Raw genomic sequence first — 17,343 nt, forward strand, 5'->3', positions numbered from 1 at the left:
AATTTCCAAAGGATTAAGTAATAGATAAGGTGATCTTAGAATTCATGACAAAAGATAAATCTTCCTAATTAAAAAATAATTATAATCATTATGTACTCAATATCTCCAGTTTAAAATGCTAAACTGAATTCATAACATCTATCTGTTCTCTCCATAAAGACTAACATGCACAAATAAAATATTTTTAAATGCATAAACGTCCTCAAGGACAAAGAAAATGGAAGAGATAGTGGGAAAATTTTGAAACCTGGGATACAGAAGAGCCAAGTAAACTAGGACCTAGACTAGCTGTCACAAGTCACAGCTCAAAAGCCAGAAATCATCTGATTAGACTTCTAGAACATCAAAAAAACAAACAAACAAACAAAATCCCACATTAACTGATGACTTAACTATCTCTGCAATGGGGAACAAAAACCAGGACTGAAAGTAAATTTAGGAAAGTTTTATCCTCCAGATTCCACTTAAAATTGCATGCAGCTAGCCCAGGTACTCCTTGGAAGACACAGAGATCAAGAAATACAGGAGGGCCTGGTAGAGGTGGCACACGCCTCTAATCTCAGCACCCAGGAGACAAGGCAGGCGGATCTCTCAGGCCAGCCTGGTCTACAGAGTGAGTTCTAGGACAGCCAACGATACACAAAGAAACCCTGTCTTGGGGGGAAAAAAAGGAAGAGAGAGCAAGACAGACACACAGACACACACACACACACACACACACAGGAGGGAAGATAAATCAAATGAACACACTGATGCTTGAGATCCAGCTCGGCTTCCACCTGGTCTCCTGCTGAGAGGCTGTGTTTTTTTTAGGCAGGTAACTGCAAGAGGCTGCATTACGGCTCTCCCAGCGAAATGCCATGGCATTTTCGACACAATATAAAGACCACAAGTGACAACTGCCCTTGTAACAGTTATCAACGGTTTTTAGAAACTTCTAAGGAGTAATAAAAGAAACCAAAGCAACAAATAAAGAGAAACTGGAGGGAAATAAGAAAGTATGAGATGACAACTTCATTATCCACAGAGCTGAACAAATTTACTTGTCTCCAACAGGAATAAGATGTTTTTCTTTAAACACACACACACACACACACACACACACACACACACACACACACACACACGCACACTAAGGCCAGCAAGATTCCTCAGCAGGTTAAAAAAAAACACTTGCAATAACCTGAGTTTTATCCCCTGGAACCTATATCAACGTATAAGAACAAAACAAACTCCACAATGTTGTCCTTTGATACCCACACATGTATCATACCATGTGTATGCCTGGGAACACATGTATGTGCACACACACCACACACACACATGCACATATGCACACACAATCACAAGATCCAGAATCGATTTTCTGGAAGAAAAAAAAAAAAAACAAACCCACAAAATTGTTAAGTTTCAAGTTAGCACTATAATAATAATAAATAAATAATAACAATAATAAGTAAAAATGACTAGTACCAGAATGAGAGCAGAGATTTTTCCCTACTGGTCCCCCAGTACTAACAAGATAGCCAGAGCACATTACTGGAAATTCTAAACCAAAAATAAATAATGGCACCATTTCTCTGAAAGACACAACTTGTTAAATTTTATAACCAAAGGAACTAACTCTGAACAGGCCTATTCATCCAATAAAGAAATTAAGTAATTAAAAGAACTAGATAAAGCCAGGCACTCATTGTCTCACAGATGAATTCTACCAGATATTTATAGACGTTATAACAGTTCTCTATCATTCCTTTCAGAAGACGGACACAGGAGTAATCATTTCTAACTTATGAACCAGGTTTATAGTAATATCAAAAAACAAAGATATTGTAGGTTTGGCGGCCGAGATTGTGTGTCAGCTTGGCAAAGGTCACCTGTATCCACAAGAAACTCAAAGCCACAATGGGGAAGAGGAATATTCACAACCAGGTGTGATTTACTCCCTGAGTAAGGCTGCTTGGCACTTAAAAACTAATTAATGTCGGGGCTGGAGAGATGGCTCAGCAGGGAAAGACAGGTTTGCCCAGGTACCGCACCATCAGAAGCCCAGAGAAAGCCAAGAAGCTTCAGTACCACAAGGCTACCATTGGCACAGGAGGAGACAGACCTGGGTGACAGCAGAGGAGGGGAGGGGGTGTGGCTTCTCCTCTGAATCTGTTTGACTGAAACCAACTACCTGTGGCTTCAGTAGTTTGTGAGACGGTCTTGGGGTGCAGGTAAGAAGGTATGGGTTCCCATCTGGAATGATGCCCGCTACCCTTATTATGAGCTAAGATTATATAATAATCTTAGTAATTACCATGGGTAACTATTATGATTAGTAACTCCACTTTCAGGGCATTCAACACCCTCTTCTACCCTCCGGGGTGCCTGCATGCACAAGGGACACATAAACTCATGCAGGCATACACACATACACATAAAAACAATAAATAAATATTTTTAAAGATTATATCAAAGGTGGCTTAACGTGTAATTAGCACCTGCTTGGGAAACCTAACTACCCCTGAATAGTTACACAGACTAAAATGTCCACGTACCTTTCTTCTTCGGAAGAGTTCATATTTTCTCCATAAAGAAGTAAAATAAGTCCTTCTTCTACAGAAGCAATTCTTGCCAAAATATCAGCTATGTGAATTAAAGCTGTTTCGGAGCAGTCTGGAGCAGCCTGAACATTTAAAACAGAATGACAAGACAAATCATATAATTTTACGGTGTAGCGTGGGTGGTGTGTAGTCTAATAAAGTTATATGGCTACCACCACAACAGAAACCTTAATGACTTCTGCTTGTGAAATAATATGTCTGAGTTAAATGTGTCATTAGATTATATTCTTTTACCAGCAGAGCTGATGAGGCAAATAAATCCAAGCTTTTCACCTAAGCCAGTTACTGAGAATCACTGACTGTATGACAGCTGCATGTATAATTCTGGATACCAGATGCTATCGCTCCCCCCCCCCCCCCCGCATCTGCATGGTCTTGTACTTTTCAGGTACCACATTCCTGTAAATTCACCATGATATACATGGTATCTGATACACTATGGTGTTGTTATATTGGTGCCATCCACTTGTATACCTAACTGGGTAAAGACTGACTAGAGACAGCCAGTTCTTGAGCTGACCAATAGTCCATAATATCACTCACTTGGAAAACAAACTGGACCAGTCCCATCTGCTCAATTTAAGTAGAAGTATTCATACAGCAGAGCATAAAACAAAATATTGAAACCTGGAGATTATGTTAATGCTGAAGTCAACTTACAGAAGCTCTTGTTATTTTTAGGGTCTACTTAATGCTTTATCCCTGCATGGATGCTAATGTCCATATTCTCCATATTATAAAATATGTATCTGACAACTAATATAATGTCATGAATTCCCTCAACAAACTGAGTCAGGCATAGTCCCCTGTAATTGTATATGGCGGGAGCTAGAAAGATGGTCCAGTGGGTAAGAGCAGTTGCTAAAAGCATGAAGACCCGAGTTCAAGTACTCAAGACCCACATGTAAAACTAGGCACGGCTGCATGTGTCTGTAACTCAGGGCTGATGGGGGCGACGGGAGGAATGCCGGGGCTTCCTGGTCACAAGTTTAGCTCCAACCTCCAGGAGAGAACCTGTCTCAATGGAATAATGTGCCAAGAGGAACAGAAGGCTATATAAAGCGCTCCTGTGTCCCCACAGGCACACATAGGCATGCAAGTCTTCACACACGTATGTGTCTACACCACACACACATACATATATGTTCACTCTGTGTGTGTGTGTGTGTGTGTGTGTGTGTGTGTGTGTGTGTTGATGATGATGATTACTGTTAACTGCCAACTTGAAAGAACAGAGAAGTACCAGGCCTCTGGACATCTGTAGTGATTATCTTGATTGCATTAACAGCACAGGAATACAGAAAAACAAAAAAAGACCTTAGTCTGCAGAGGAGGGATGTTTTCATGTGGACTAGGTTTCATTCAGGAAAGGGGGACTAGAAAAAACAGTGAGTATACCTTAACTTTGTTTAGAAAATATAAACAATATATATACACAGAAAATTTGGTAAACACAAAGTTAAAAACAGTGACATTTATACAGCAAGCAACAATCAATGAGGTATTGTATAACCCAATAAAGTGTGGCCCAGGAGAGCCAAGAGACAAGCACAGATGCTACAAAGCAGAAAACAGACATGAACCTTCTCGTGTTCTCTAAAGTCACCGACAAGAAGTTTCAGTCAGAGAAGTGGAGGACTATATTGGACACATGGCCATCCTGGTGAGGACACCAACTTCACCAGGTATTAGGTGTGTGGCATGGACAGGTCACTTCCCTCAGCCTCAGTTTGTTCTTTGGTGAAATTCTCTAGCACAAGGAAGCATACAGTGTGAACTGTGAAGACAGCATGGCTGTTCAGCTGAGAGCACACAGTGTGAACTGTGAAGACAGCATGTCTGTTCAGCTCTGAGAGCACACAGTGTGAACTGTGAAGACAGACTGGCTGCTCAGCTCTGGGGCTGCACACAGTGTGAACTGTGAAGACAGACTGGCTGTTCAGCTCTGGGGCTGCACACAGTGTGAACTGTGAAGACAGCATGGCTGTTCCGCTCTGGGGCTGCACACAGTGTGAACTGTGAAGACAGCATGGCTGTTCAGCTCAGAGAGCACACAGAGTGAAGTAGGAAGACAGCGTGGCTGCTCAGCTCTGGGGTTGCATACGCCTTCTTTCTCATACTAGTTCTTCTAACTTTGCAGAGTTGGCTCTCCAGGAAAATAATCGTATTTCCAGAAGCTATAAAACTGTCATTAAAATACATGAGACATTCACAAGATTTATTACATTCACAAGACAAATAGCTTCTTAATAGAATAACTTTTTTCCAAGTTTTTCACATCGACAGATCTAAGTTTGATTAGAAACAAAAATAAGATGTAGTGTGTGTATGTGCGTTCCTGCCTCCCATCATAACTAATATATCAAGTAACTACATAAACAATGATTTAACAAATAAAGATCCATAGAGCAAAAAAAATCATGTAAGAAATATCTGTAAGAAAGCATCTCAACCATGTCCGAAATAAAGATCCACCGAATATTGATCTATACTAGCCATGGAAGAGGGACTTTCCTCTTTAGTGACACCCACCGCAGCTCCTTTCATCAGGTTATGAATGGGCTGGAGAAGGGTCTCTGTCACAGTGCTGTTGTATAAGCACTCAATGGCACATTCTTTCTGGTCACAGAGGATCCGCAGGACGTCAGTCACCATACTCGCAGGAGAATAATTCTCTGAGAAACAGAAAGGTAAAAGTCAAAACACTGCTTAGTACTGCTTTTCACTACACACAATTTCCTGTTCCACAAAGCTACAGGAAATCCGATTATTCAGAAATCACACAAGTAAAGCCTAGAAGATGAGAGTTAGAACCTGAAACTTACCATCTCAATCAGCTTACTATCTCTTCAGGCTAATAAAAGAAATGACAAGAAACAACATAACATTTTTCAGTTAGACACCAAATGAAACCTTGATACTGAAGATATGGCTGAAAGAAGACTCATCTTTCTGCTTCCTAGAACACAAGTTCATTATATTCACTTTTGTTCATTTTCTTGATGCACCTGGACATATGAGCTTAGAAAAAAAATCAAATGAAGTGTTCAGATAAAACTAAGACAAAAAAGAAGACACACAAGAACTGGCACTTGCAGCACCTGGCACAGCGCTATCCCAAAAGACAAGGAAAACTGGGATGTTCCTAAGCTCAACCTTCCAAACATGAGCTCCAAAGCCAAAAGTGTGTGAAGTGTACCATGGTTGGAACGGCCACGGAAACAAATGCAACGCTTTAATATTAGCTACTAAATCTAACCTCCTCACAGGAATGTGATATGAGAGCCCTTAGAAAGAAACTGTACAAAACTAATACGGTTTTTAAATTCATGTTACAGTAGTCTTCACTCCTTAAGCATGCTAACTTCAAGTTCGTACCTGACCAAAGAAGAACGGATTTAGTGATTTTTCGATCAGATGAGAAACCCCATTTCCAAAGACAAACACTGTCAAAGAGCACTTGGCCATTCACATGATCAAGTCAATGCCTACTGAACAATGCACAGAGCATTGTAGTCTGAGAAAACAGAGACAGTCGACTAGACAGTAAGCAAAATACTGAGTATTTTTAACACAGAAAGATCATTTTCATCATAAGTGGTTCTGCAGAAGCATATAGCAGGGGTTTTAAGATAGTATGCCATTTGTGGAAATGCTGAAAAGACAGAAGAGGGTCTTAGAATCACTAAGAGCAATACACTATACAGCCACACAGAAAATGCCTACAGGCTGATACATATATTCTATGATTAATACGTAGCCCAATCCATTTTTTTTTTTACTTACTCCAGTTCCTCATAGAATTTGTTCTAGCATTTCTAAGCCAGTTCCTAATTTTAGAAGACTATGGTCTACATTTTTATTTCTGATGTTATATTTCACTTTGGGGATTTTTATTAATATACAAAGGAAAAGTAGAAGTTATTTTAAATGGTAATAATTTGAAACATTTTTACAAGCTGCTCAACATACATAAGAGCAAGTTGCAATTTACAATAAAACAAGAAGGGCTTTTTTTTCTTTACACTTAACAAAAGAAAATCCTGAAAATAACTGAAATTTAGATTTGAACTGTATGACTGTACCCTAGTCCTTCCCTTGTTTTTTATTTGAAAGAAGTCCATAGTTGAAAGACTCTGAATTTTAAAAGATTTGGGATTTTAAAAAACACTATTTTAAAGAAATTGAATTTTTTATTTTTTTAACTTTTTTATTTATTCTTTGTATCTTTCATATCATGCATCTCAATCCCATTCATTTCCCATTCCTTTGTATCTGCCCTATGCTCTTGCAACACCCCCCCACACACTCCATAAAGTTAAATAAAATAAAATTTAAGAGAAAAGAAAAGAAAAAGAAAGAAAGAAAGGAAAAATCTCATCATGGAAGTTGCAGTGTGATACAGTAAGTTATGCAGTAAACACCTTTATCCATATATCTTTATGTACAAGTGTTCATTGCAAAGAGTCATTGGTCTGGTTCAAGAACTCTGATGGACGTTGGGCTCTCACTTGGACTCCTCTTGGACATCCTGCTGTTGCCCTGTGTTGTGGAAATCCTGCAGCTTTGGGTCTGCAGGACCAGACCTTTCATGCGCTCCAGCAGATCGCAGATGGGGTGGATGTTGGGGTGGGCCAACTTATAACCCTGGTTCTGGGCCTAGATAGTTACAGGGTTGGTCAGCCCACCAACTCTCCCCTGTCTTCACCACCAGGGTGAGCTCTCCAGCATTGCCCTTACTATTTACCCCTTGCAGCAATGGGCAAGAGGTAGGCCAGTTTTCCTGATTTCACGTCCTCAGGGTCAGCTCTCCCACACCTGCACCTTCAGGGTCAGCTCTACTGTGTTGCCCTGGCAAGGTGTGGATGTCACTCTCCCAAGTCCTGCAGCTAATGAGGAAAATTTTAAGTGTTTGAATTTTGAAAGACTCTAGGACTTTTAAAATTTGGAATACTATATATTGTGATGTTGCTATTAATGTGAGATCTTGGGGATATATGAGAAAGGAAAGGCTATAGCTTAATAATGATGTGTTTGTATGTCAAGTAGACAAGGGGTAAGCTGTGCTGGCTGGCTTTGTGTCAACTTGGTACAAGCTAGAGTTACTTGAGAGGAGGGAGCCTCAAGTGGGAAAATATCTCAAAAAGATCAGGCTATAGGCAGGACTGTAGAGCATTTTCTAATTTGATTGATGTGGGAAGGCCCAGCCCATAGTGGGTAGGGCCACCACTGGGCAGGTAGTCCTGGTTCTATAAGCAAGCAGGCTGAGCAAGCTGTGGGACGCAAGCCAGTAAGCAGCACCCCTCTGTGGCTTCTGCATCAGCTCCTGCCTCCATGTTTCTGGCCTGTTTGAGTTTCTGTCCTGACTTCCTTTGATGATGAGCAGTGCTATGGAAGTGGAAGCCAAATAAACCCTTCCCTCCCCAAGTTACTTTGGTCATGGCATTTCATCACCGAAATAGCAACCCTAACTAAGACAAAACAAAACAAGCAAGCTGAACAAAATACCTTAACACAAACGGCAGAAAACAACAAAATGGGAACACATCTATCAATCAAATTTCTCTTGATCTCAATCGAGAATCTTGACACTAAGAAAACACTAAAACTCTCAGCAAAACTGACTCTAAATTAAAACAACAATAGATTAGAAATGTCTTAAGGCATCTATGAACAGAATTAAGTTCCATGGCTTACTTCAGAACCAATGTAAGGTCATACAATTAATAAAGTCTTAACAAAACCTATTTACCAAAATCAATATGTAACTCAAAGCATCTAGACAAGAGAACACTCAAATGCCTTGATTATTTCTTTTTCTCCACTTAAAATAGATGCATCATGGGTTGAATTGCCAGTACTACAATTAATCAATCAACCAACCAGTTTGGGGAGGGGGATGCATTTACCTGAATACGCAACTGATGTCATCTTTGGACAACTTGGTGAATAGTAGATGAGTTGAGTAAACAAAACCAGCAGATTTGTGAGAGATACTGAATCTTTACAAAAGAAAAAAAAAAAAAAACAGAAGTAATTTGTAACATGTTTACAACCTAAAACACATTTACCTACATTCCACTCACCTGTAAGATTGCATCAGAGTTTCTATGTAAACCCAGTCAGAAGAAAGCTATGATCCAAGACGTATTACTCCAGGACAGAATGCAGTTAAAAGGAAGCTCCTACCCAACTGTCTTGCTATGCTAAGACACTGTTCTGCCATCTGTTTGGAGCTGATCATTTAAATCCACAACAGATGCACGAGTCTCACCATGGCTATTTGAGTTAATTCAATTATAACAAGTAAAATTCAGCTTAATATGTTGGTTCAGCTAACTTTTTTAGCATAGTAGAACAAGGTCAGCATTTTTTCCATGAAAGACTATACAACTTAAGCTTTGAGCCCAAATCATCTCTATCACAAACACTCAAGTCAGCTACTGTAGCACAAGGTAGACATATATAATCAACAAATAAATAATGAGTGTAACTGTTTACCAATTAAACTATGAGTACTAAGCATTCATGTTTTCCACACACTGCAAAAATAGTCTAGTTTTTTAATAGTTAAAAAACATGCCTAGCTCACAAGTACATGGACCAGATGGCAGGCCAGGTTTGGCCCACAGGCTACAGTTTACCAAGACTTGCTATAGAAGCTTTCATTAAAACATTCTGGAAAAAAAACTAAGCAATTTAAAGTTGATTGCTGGTCTCTGTTATTCTCAAACTCAGTTTTGAAATGAGCTGTGATTCTTGATAGTGCAAAATACAGTCACTATAAAGAACATAAAATGTTAAATTTATTATAGATGAGAGGCATGTAAAGTTAAGTTGAAAACCTACAAAAATATCAAGGACATTCACTAGTCTTTCCCATTCTGTAAAGGCCAGCAATATTGTAAGAAATAGTACCTCCTTAATTGAAGAGCTCATGATGTCCCCACACTGTCTTAAACTATACGACATAGCCTTGAACATTGTAAGAGAAGCACATAATGCCCTGTTGGTTCTCAAGGAGCTCAAATAGATTAGGGCAAATAAAATAACTAGACAAGAGGGTTCACAACAAACAGACTCCATAACAGCATCAATAAACTACAGTTCTTATGATCAGATTTTGTAAGGCTGACAAGCTAAGAATGGATTTTCCATTATTAAAATGTATCAGGGGTCCTGAAAACCACGTTCAGATTTGATTGAGTTGGAAGACCCACAGGCCCCATATAGTCATGCTCACATGATACATTATAATAAAACTATGCAAATCAAAATCAAAAAGAAAGGTTACAGAAGACGAAATCCAGAACAAACCAGGAGTAAGCTTGTGGGGGCCTATCCCAGGGGAGTCATGCAGAATACATTCAATTCCTCCAGAAAAGCACACCAGGGATGCAGTTCCTACGGTTCTTATTGGGGGTAGGTTAGGGGGTGAGCACATATACACCCTCTGCACAGCATATGTCAAAATTTTAAACTCCCAAAAGCAAACCTGGCATTCAGCATAAATGGCAATGCTGTACAAACCAGTTTAGGCCCAAGGGGTAGTGTACAAACAATTTAAGCTCCCTCATCAGTGCTGGGACTAGCATGAGTCCAGCCAAGAGTCAAGCTTGCAAACAGGCCACCCTAAGGACAGCAGCCTTGGTCATACTATGCTAACGTTCCTGCACAACCACAGACATACCACGTCATCCAACAAGGCCATAACCCTTACTGTCACTTTTCAGAAGGTTTGCTGAACTCTGTTCTATATTGTCTTCCTAATGCAGATATATCATCTTAGGAGAATTAAAGATGATAACTGATCTCAATTTGTGAAATTAAATGAGACAGGGTAAAAACAATATAGTAATACATGATCTGATACTCTCCTGAACATCATCCTGTGTGCTGGCTGTTTTGTGTCAACTTGACACAGGCCAGAAAATCATCTGAGAGGATGGATATTCAACTAAGAAAATGCCTCCATAAGATCAGGCTGTAGGCAAGCCTGTAGGGCATTTTCTTAATCAGTGATAAATGCAGGAGGGCCCAGCCCATTGTGGGTGGTGCCATCCCTGGGCTGGTGGTCCTGGGTTCTATAAGAAATCAGGTTGAATAAGCTAGTAAGCAACAATCCTCCAAAGCCTCTGCATCAGCTCCTGTCTCCAAGTTCCTGCCATGGTTTCCACAGTGAGAGACTTTAGAAGCTTTACAGTGAAATAAATCCTTTCCTCTCCAAGTTGCTTTTGGTCATTGTGTTTTTTAACAGCAATATAAAACTAAACTAAGACAGAAATTCCCAAGTTGTCATATTCAATATCACAGCATAAAACTTAATGTAACTTTAAAAGTCCCACAGTCTTTAAAAATTCAAAAACTTCACAAGTTTAGTCTCTTTAAATATCCAGTCTTCCTAAAATATCTGTAGTCCCTTTATAATGTCCAAAAATTCCAAAATCTCTGTAAAATTCCTAAGCCTCTCTAAAATTTAAAAGTCTCTCAACTGTGGGCTCCTATAAAATAAAAAATGTTACAGGCGTTCTTACTTCAAGAACGGAGACTCAGGACACAGTCACAATCAAACCAAAGCACAGCGAACATTCAACGGTGACTCTGACTCCAAAGGGCTCCGCTCAGCCAGCTCTGCCATTCACATCACCCACAGCTTGTCTTGCAGGCTACGTGACTCCATGACACAAGAGCGACAGCTTGTCCTTGGCGGTGGTTCCACAACACTAGTCCTCCAAAAGAATGAAGTCCCTCCTGCAACTGGGCAATATCTTCATCAACGGCTTCTCCGAGGCTCCCTTTAGAGACTCCGCCCTTGCCACATGGTGATACTCCTCAAGTTCTCTCCATGGCACCTCCAATCTTGGGGCTTCTACTCTAATTAGGGCTGCACCTTCACCAACGGCTTCTCACCCGCCAAGCCTGGTTGCTCTCCATGACCCTGTCATGCCTTAAAAACCAGTAGCACCCAGTTGACTCTTGCTCGTTACCAAGTTCAGCTGCCAGCATGAGGTACAGCTTTGGCCACCTCTGGACCACAGCTTGCTTCTGTGTGCTGACCCTGAGGAAACACTTCTCCAGAAGAGTCTGCCTCAGTGATGCCGTTCTCTTCTTATCACAGCTGATTTTTCAGTCCGAGCTGACCAGCAGAGCAAAGGCTTCTCTTTAATGATTCTTAATTCAAACTATCACTTGAACTGCCCCAGTAGAATCAACCAGCCAGGCTCCCGTTATCTGCATTGCTCTCAACATTGTTAACATCTAAATGCCCACAGAAGAGCCCACAGAGCTTTGAGCGTTCAGTGGTTTTTTTCAAGCCCTAAATTCCAAAGTCGTTCCACCAATCCTCCTCAAAGCAAAATGGCCAGTCCTGTCACAGCAAAACTCCATGACCTAGTACCAATTTCTGGCTTAGTTCAATTTTCTGTTGCTGCAATAAAACACCATGACCAAAAGCAACTTGGGGAGGAAAGGGTTTATTTCACCGTAAAGCTTCTAAGTCCATCACTGAGGAAACCATGGCTGGGACTCAGGGCAACAATCTGGAGACAGGAGCTGATGCAGAGGCCATGGAGGATTGTTGCTTACTGGCTTGTTCAGCCTGCTTTCTTATAGAAGCCAGGACCACCAGCCCAGGAGTGGCCCTACCCAGAATGAGTTTGTCCCTCACACATCCATCACTAATTTTAAAAATGCCCTATAGGCTTGCCTACAGTCTGATTTTATGGAGGCATTTTCTCAGCTGAGCTTCCCTCCCCTCAGATGACTCTATCTAATGTCAAGTTGACAAGAGAGACAAAAGAGAGGAGAGGAGGAGGGAGGAAGGGAGGAAGAAGGGAAGAAAGGAGGGAGAGGGAGAGAGAGAGAGAAACTAGTGAGCACATCCACATCCTAGATCACAAAATTTCATCATCACTGATATAATGATTCCATTTTCACAAGCTGAAAATCAGAAACATAGGGTTTCCTATGGGTGAGTGGCTTCCCCAAAAGGTCACAATCTGTACGCTAGCAAGAATTTTTAAAAGTTCTTCTATGTTTTATATCCAGAATTAAATCACCAAGTATGTCTAGTCTAGGGTTTTGAAAAGAGAAATAAGAAAATAATTAAATTCATATACAGTAATAAGCATATACTGAAACTGAAAAAAAAATACAGAAAAAAATCTCAACAGTACATATGACTAAAAAATATGTAGCTAAATGCCTAGGCGGGTGAGTTTCTTCTGTAGATTTAATACAGGCTAAAACCATCCGGGAGCTTCTACCGGACTGTCAATATGCAAGACATTGCATTTTATTGCTTGATGATTGATAGGGGAGGGCACAGCCCACTGTGGGTGGTGCCACCCCTGAGGCAAGCCGTCCTGAGATACATAAGAAAGAAGATTGGGCAAGCCATGGGATGCAAAGCCAGTAAGTAGCACTCCTCCACGGCTTCTGCTTCATGTTTCAGTGTAGAATTCTCCAGGTTTCTGTACTGAATCCCTTCCCTGATTTCTCTTCATGGTGGACTATAAGTTATAAGATGAAATAAAGCCTCTCCCCCTCAAGTTGCTTTTGGTCACAGTATTTTATCACAGCAATGAAGAGCAAACTAATATAGTACCAAGTAGATACGGTGGTGGTTTGAATAAGTATGGCCTCACAGTCTCATAGATTTGAATGTTCAGTCACCAGGGAATGGTACTACTTGAGAAAGACTAGGAAGTATGACCTTGTTGGAACGGGTGTGGCCTTGTCAGAGGAAGTGTGTCAACAGGGCTGGGCTTTTAGGTTTTAAAAGCCAGATCCAAGTCCAGTGTTTCTCTCTTCCTGCCGCCTTTCTATCTGGATGCTTCTGCAGCACTATGTCTGCCTGCATGCCACCAGGCTCCCCAATTAAATGCTTTCTTGTATAAGAGTTGCCGTGGTCATGGTGTCTCTTCACTGCAATAGAACAGTGACTACGACAAATAACAAGCCCAATATAAATATGAACCATGTACTGTAAATTGTATCATACCTTTACCTACTCATTTATCCTAATTACACTTACCTTTTCTATTCTTCAGCTTTATGGGAAATAATTTCCTGCCTTGTGTATAGATCAACAATCTTCCTAAAAGGCACAGTGAGTGAATGAAATAAATATATTGTAGCTCTTGTCCTGAGTAGTAGAAATTTTTTTGCTTGTTTCCTTAAAAGAGAAGCAAAAAAAAAGATCATTTATTTTAATAACATTATATTTCATAACACTTGTCTTCAACACCTCCTGACGATTATCTATATTGGAGAAATAGCTTTATAAACTTTTAATATTTATTTTCCTTAATATTTCCTATAACCTTTTACAGTAGATCTGAGGGGGAGTATTCATTATAAAATTGGTAATCACTGTTACTGATGTTCAATCTAAAAATACCATCATACTGCCAAGAGTTATTCATCACCAAAGACAGACTTCAAAAATAAGAGTAGGGATAAGTCAACAGAGAAATTACATAATTTTTACCACTGTGCTGGTTTTAACTGTCAACTTAACACAAACTAGAAACCCTTAGGCAGAAAGTCTTAATGAGAAATATCTAGATCAGGCTGGGTTGTGGGGATGTCCTTGGGAAATCATTTGGATTGTTAATTGACATAAAAAGACCCTGGCCATTGTAGGTGGTAGAATTCTCTAGGCCAGGGTTCAGAACAATATAAAAGAAAAAAGCTAACTGAGAGCAAGCAAGCATGGATCTATGTTTTTATTCTCTCTCTACTATTAACTGTGGATGTGATGTTTTAAGTTCCTGCCTTGATGTCCCCCATAATAATGGACTGTGACCTGGACTTGTCAGCCAAATAAACTTCCTCCTATCTGCTGCTTTTTATCATAGCTACAGAAATAAAACTGGAGCAACCACATAAAAACCACATAAAAAGGCAATACAGACAAAGTCTATGGAAATGCTCCAGTATTGAATAAATACCAAAATACAGTTGACATAGTTCTGGTCCCAAGCATTTTGAATAAAGGATATTCAGTTTGTACTACATACAGTAGGTCATATTGATTACAATCATGTTTGCAACTAAAATTAGAATCTCTAAAATAGAGATCACCCAACATATATTCTCCATTCATTTATCCATCACACATATATTTAAGACGTACTGAGTATCAATTTTAGAAGAATCTAATCTATTCACTGGTATTTAGAACTATTCAGAAGGGCTAGGGAGATAGCCAAGTCAATGAACTGCTTACCTTAAAAAAAAAATTGAATCCCATCACCATAATACATTAAAAACAAAACAAAAACAAACAATGAAAAGCATAGTGGCACACGTTTATAATCCCAACACAGGGACACTGAAGAGAGTATACTCCTGAGGCTCCTTGGCCTTTCAGCTTAGCCTTTCCAGCAAGTTTCAGGCCAGTGAGAGGCCCTGTCTCAAGAAAGGCAGGTAGTCCCCAAGGAATGACATCTGAAGTTGAACTCTGGTCTCCAAACGCACATGCACCCTCACACACACGTACACCCACAGCAATGCACATAAACATGCATACATGTACACACATGTATACACTACACACACACACACACACATACACACACACACACACACACACACACACACACACACACACACACACAGTAAGGATCATTAAACTTAGCTTTCCCTTCAGTGTTTGGTAACAGCATGGAATAATCAGAGTACTCAAGGACAAGAGAGCTATGTGGATAAAGTAATAGACCATGGAGGAACAAGCCACAGACGAAATCTGAACTCTCTGATGGCGGCCATGGGGAAGCTATTAGAAGGATTTTAGGAGGACAGATGCAATCAAGCATCAATTGTCACGAATGGACTTTGATGGCAGTACAGAAAGCTGATGAAACCAGATCAAAGTCTGAAGAAAGAAACTCCATTTCAAAACTATGAACTAGAGGCTAGAGAAACGAGTCAGTAGTTAAGGGTACATATTAGTCTTACAAGTTCAGATCCCAACACCCATGTCAGGAGATCACAACTGCCTGTACCCCAGGTCCACAGGATCAGATGCCTTCTTCTGCCTCCATGGGTTAGTGCACTCATGTGCACAGACCCCCATAAAAACAAATAAGGACGCCATGGACATAATTAAAAATAAAAATAAACTTTTCAAGAAGATATAAACAAAGGCATTAGCAAAATAAAGAGGAAACAGACAAAAATACATGTTTAAGAAAACTGAATCAGCCGGGCGTGGTGGCGCACGCCTTTAATCCCAGCACTCGGGAGGCAGAGCCAGGCGAATCTCTGTGAGTTCGATGCCAGCCTGGGCTACCAAGTGAGCTCCAGGAAAGGCGCAAAGCTACACAGAGAAACCCTGTCTCGAAAAAACCAAAAAATAAAAAAAGAAAAAAAGAAAAAAAAAAGAAGAAAAAAAAAAGAAAACTGAATCAATATGACTTGGTAAGAATTACACAACTACATCAAAAGAATGATAAAAGTTGAGAAAACTTAAGTTCCTAGCTTTGTGATAAATTTCCTCTTATACTTTTAAGTAATTATAATAAAGAAAACAATACAGAAGAAAGAGTAATTTGGGTCTTTGGTGTTATAGCTTCATAAGTGCCAATGTAACATCCCAGCGGTGACATTAAAAAGATACAAGTGTGACATTCAGGAAAACTATGCACACTTGAAGATTTCAGTTAACATTTGCATTACATAAAAATACATAATACCTAAAGCCATGAAAGTCAATGGGCTGTCCCAAAAGAACAAGCAAAATGGAGGGGGGCAGGGCAGAAAAAGAAAAAAACCAACAGGCAAAGTTTCTGAGAAAGAATAAAGAAAAGAAAAGCTCAATTCAGGTCAACAGGAACAGCCTGTCAGATGAGGAGGGAGCAATCCAAGGAAGAGTGACTGTGTTATGAAAAGGGAGAAGAATCACAGAGGTTCAGTCTGTGAAATGGGCCAGGGCAGGTAAGCGTAGACTCGGTAATGTGGAGGCCACATGGTTCTAAAGGAGGAAGCCTCATTTCTGTGGATGAAGATGGACATGGCATGAAGAGCTGGAACTGAACTACACAGAACACTTCTGTGAGAGTCCGAGATTAGAAGATAAGCAGAGAGGTCGTCTATGCGTGCAGCACAACACTGCCTCTGCTTTAGTTTGGGTTTTAATGAAAAATACACAGACGTGAGAGTGATGCAGAGAGAGAAGAACCAAAAGAAAGCCTGCATGGTGGCCCTGGGGTATAGTTCAGGGGAGAGAAGTTGCCTAGCACGGACAATGCCCTGAGTTTGAGTCTAAGCACCAGCAGAGGGTTGAGGGGCCACAACAGAGCACCTGCTGATTCTATTTTTCAAAGCACACAGAGACTGTAACAGGATCAAGACGATCAGAATCTCATATACAACACTTGTCCAGGTTAGTTTTTTTTTTTGTTTTTGTTTTTTTTTATCAGCTGGACACAAGTTAGAGGGCACTGAGAAGAGGGCATTGAAATTGAGAAAATGCCTCCCTGTAGGCAAGCCTGTGGAGCATTTCCCTGACTGATGTGGGAGGTCCCAGCCTACAGTGAGTGGTACCACCCCTGGGCAGGCAGTCCCGGAGTGTATAACAAAGGCTGAGTAAGCCACAAGCAGCAAGCCAGGGAGCAGCATTCTTCCACTGCTTCTGCTTTGGCCCCTGCTTCCAGGATCCTGCGGTGAGCTCATGCCCTGGCTTCCTTTGATGAAAAACTGGGATGTAGAACTGTAAACTGAAATAAAC

General features: G+C 40.4%; 1 protein-coding gene across 1 annotated transcript in view; it reads right to left on the reverse strand.

Annotated features, from left to right (window-relative positions):
* Tbc1d32 (TBC1 domain family member 32) overlaps positions 1–17,343 on the reverse strand; it is a 211,962-nt gene that overhangs the window by 149,519 nt on the left and 45,100 nt on the right. Inside the window, exons 12-15 of the mRNA XM_028868362.2 lie at positions 13,645–13,785; positions 8,519–8,611; positions 5,142–5,284; positions 2,544–2,671 (exon numbers count right to left, since the gene is read on the reverse strand). Coding sequence (XP_028724195.1) covers positions 2,544–2,671; positions 5,142–5,284; positions 8,519–8,611; positions 13,645–13,785 — 505 coding nt within the window. The remainder of the gene's footprint in view (positions 1–2,543; positions 2,672–5,141; positions 5,285–8,518; positions 8,612–13,644; positions 13,786–17,343) is intronic.

Source organism: Peromyscus leucopus, chromosome 8a (genome assembly GCF_004664715.2).
Source record: "Peromyscus leucopus breed LL Stock chromosome 8a, UCI_PerLeu_2.1, whole genome shotgun sequence".
Lineage (NCBI taxonomy): Eukaryota > Metazoa > Chordata > Mammalia > Rodentia > Cricetidae > Peromyscus > Peromyscus leucopus.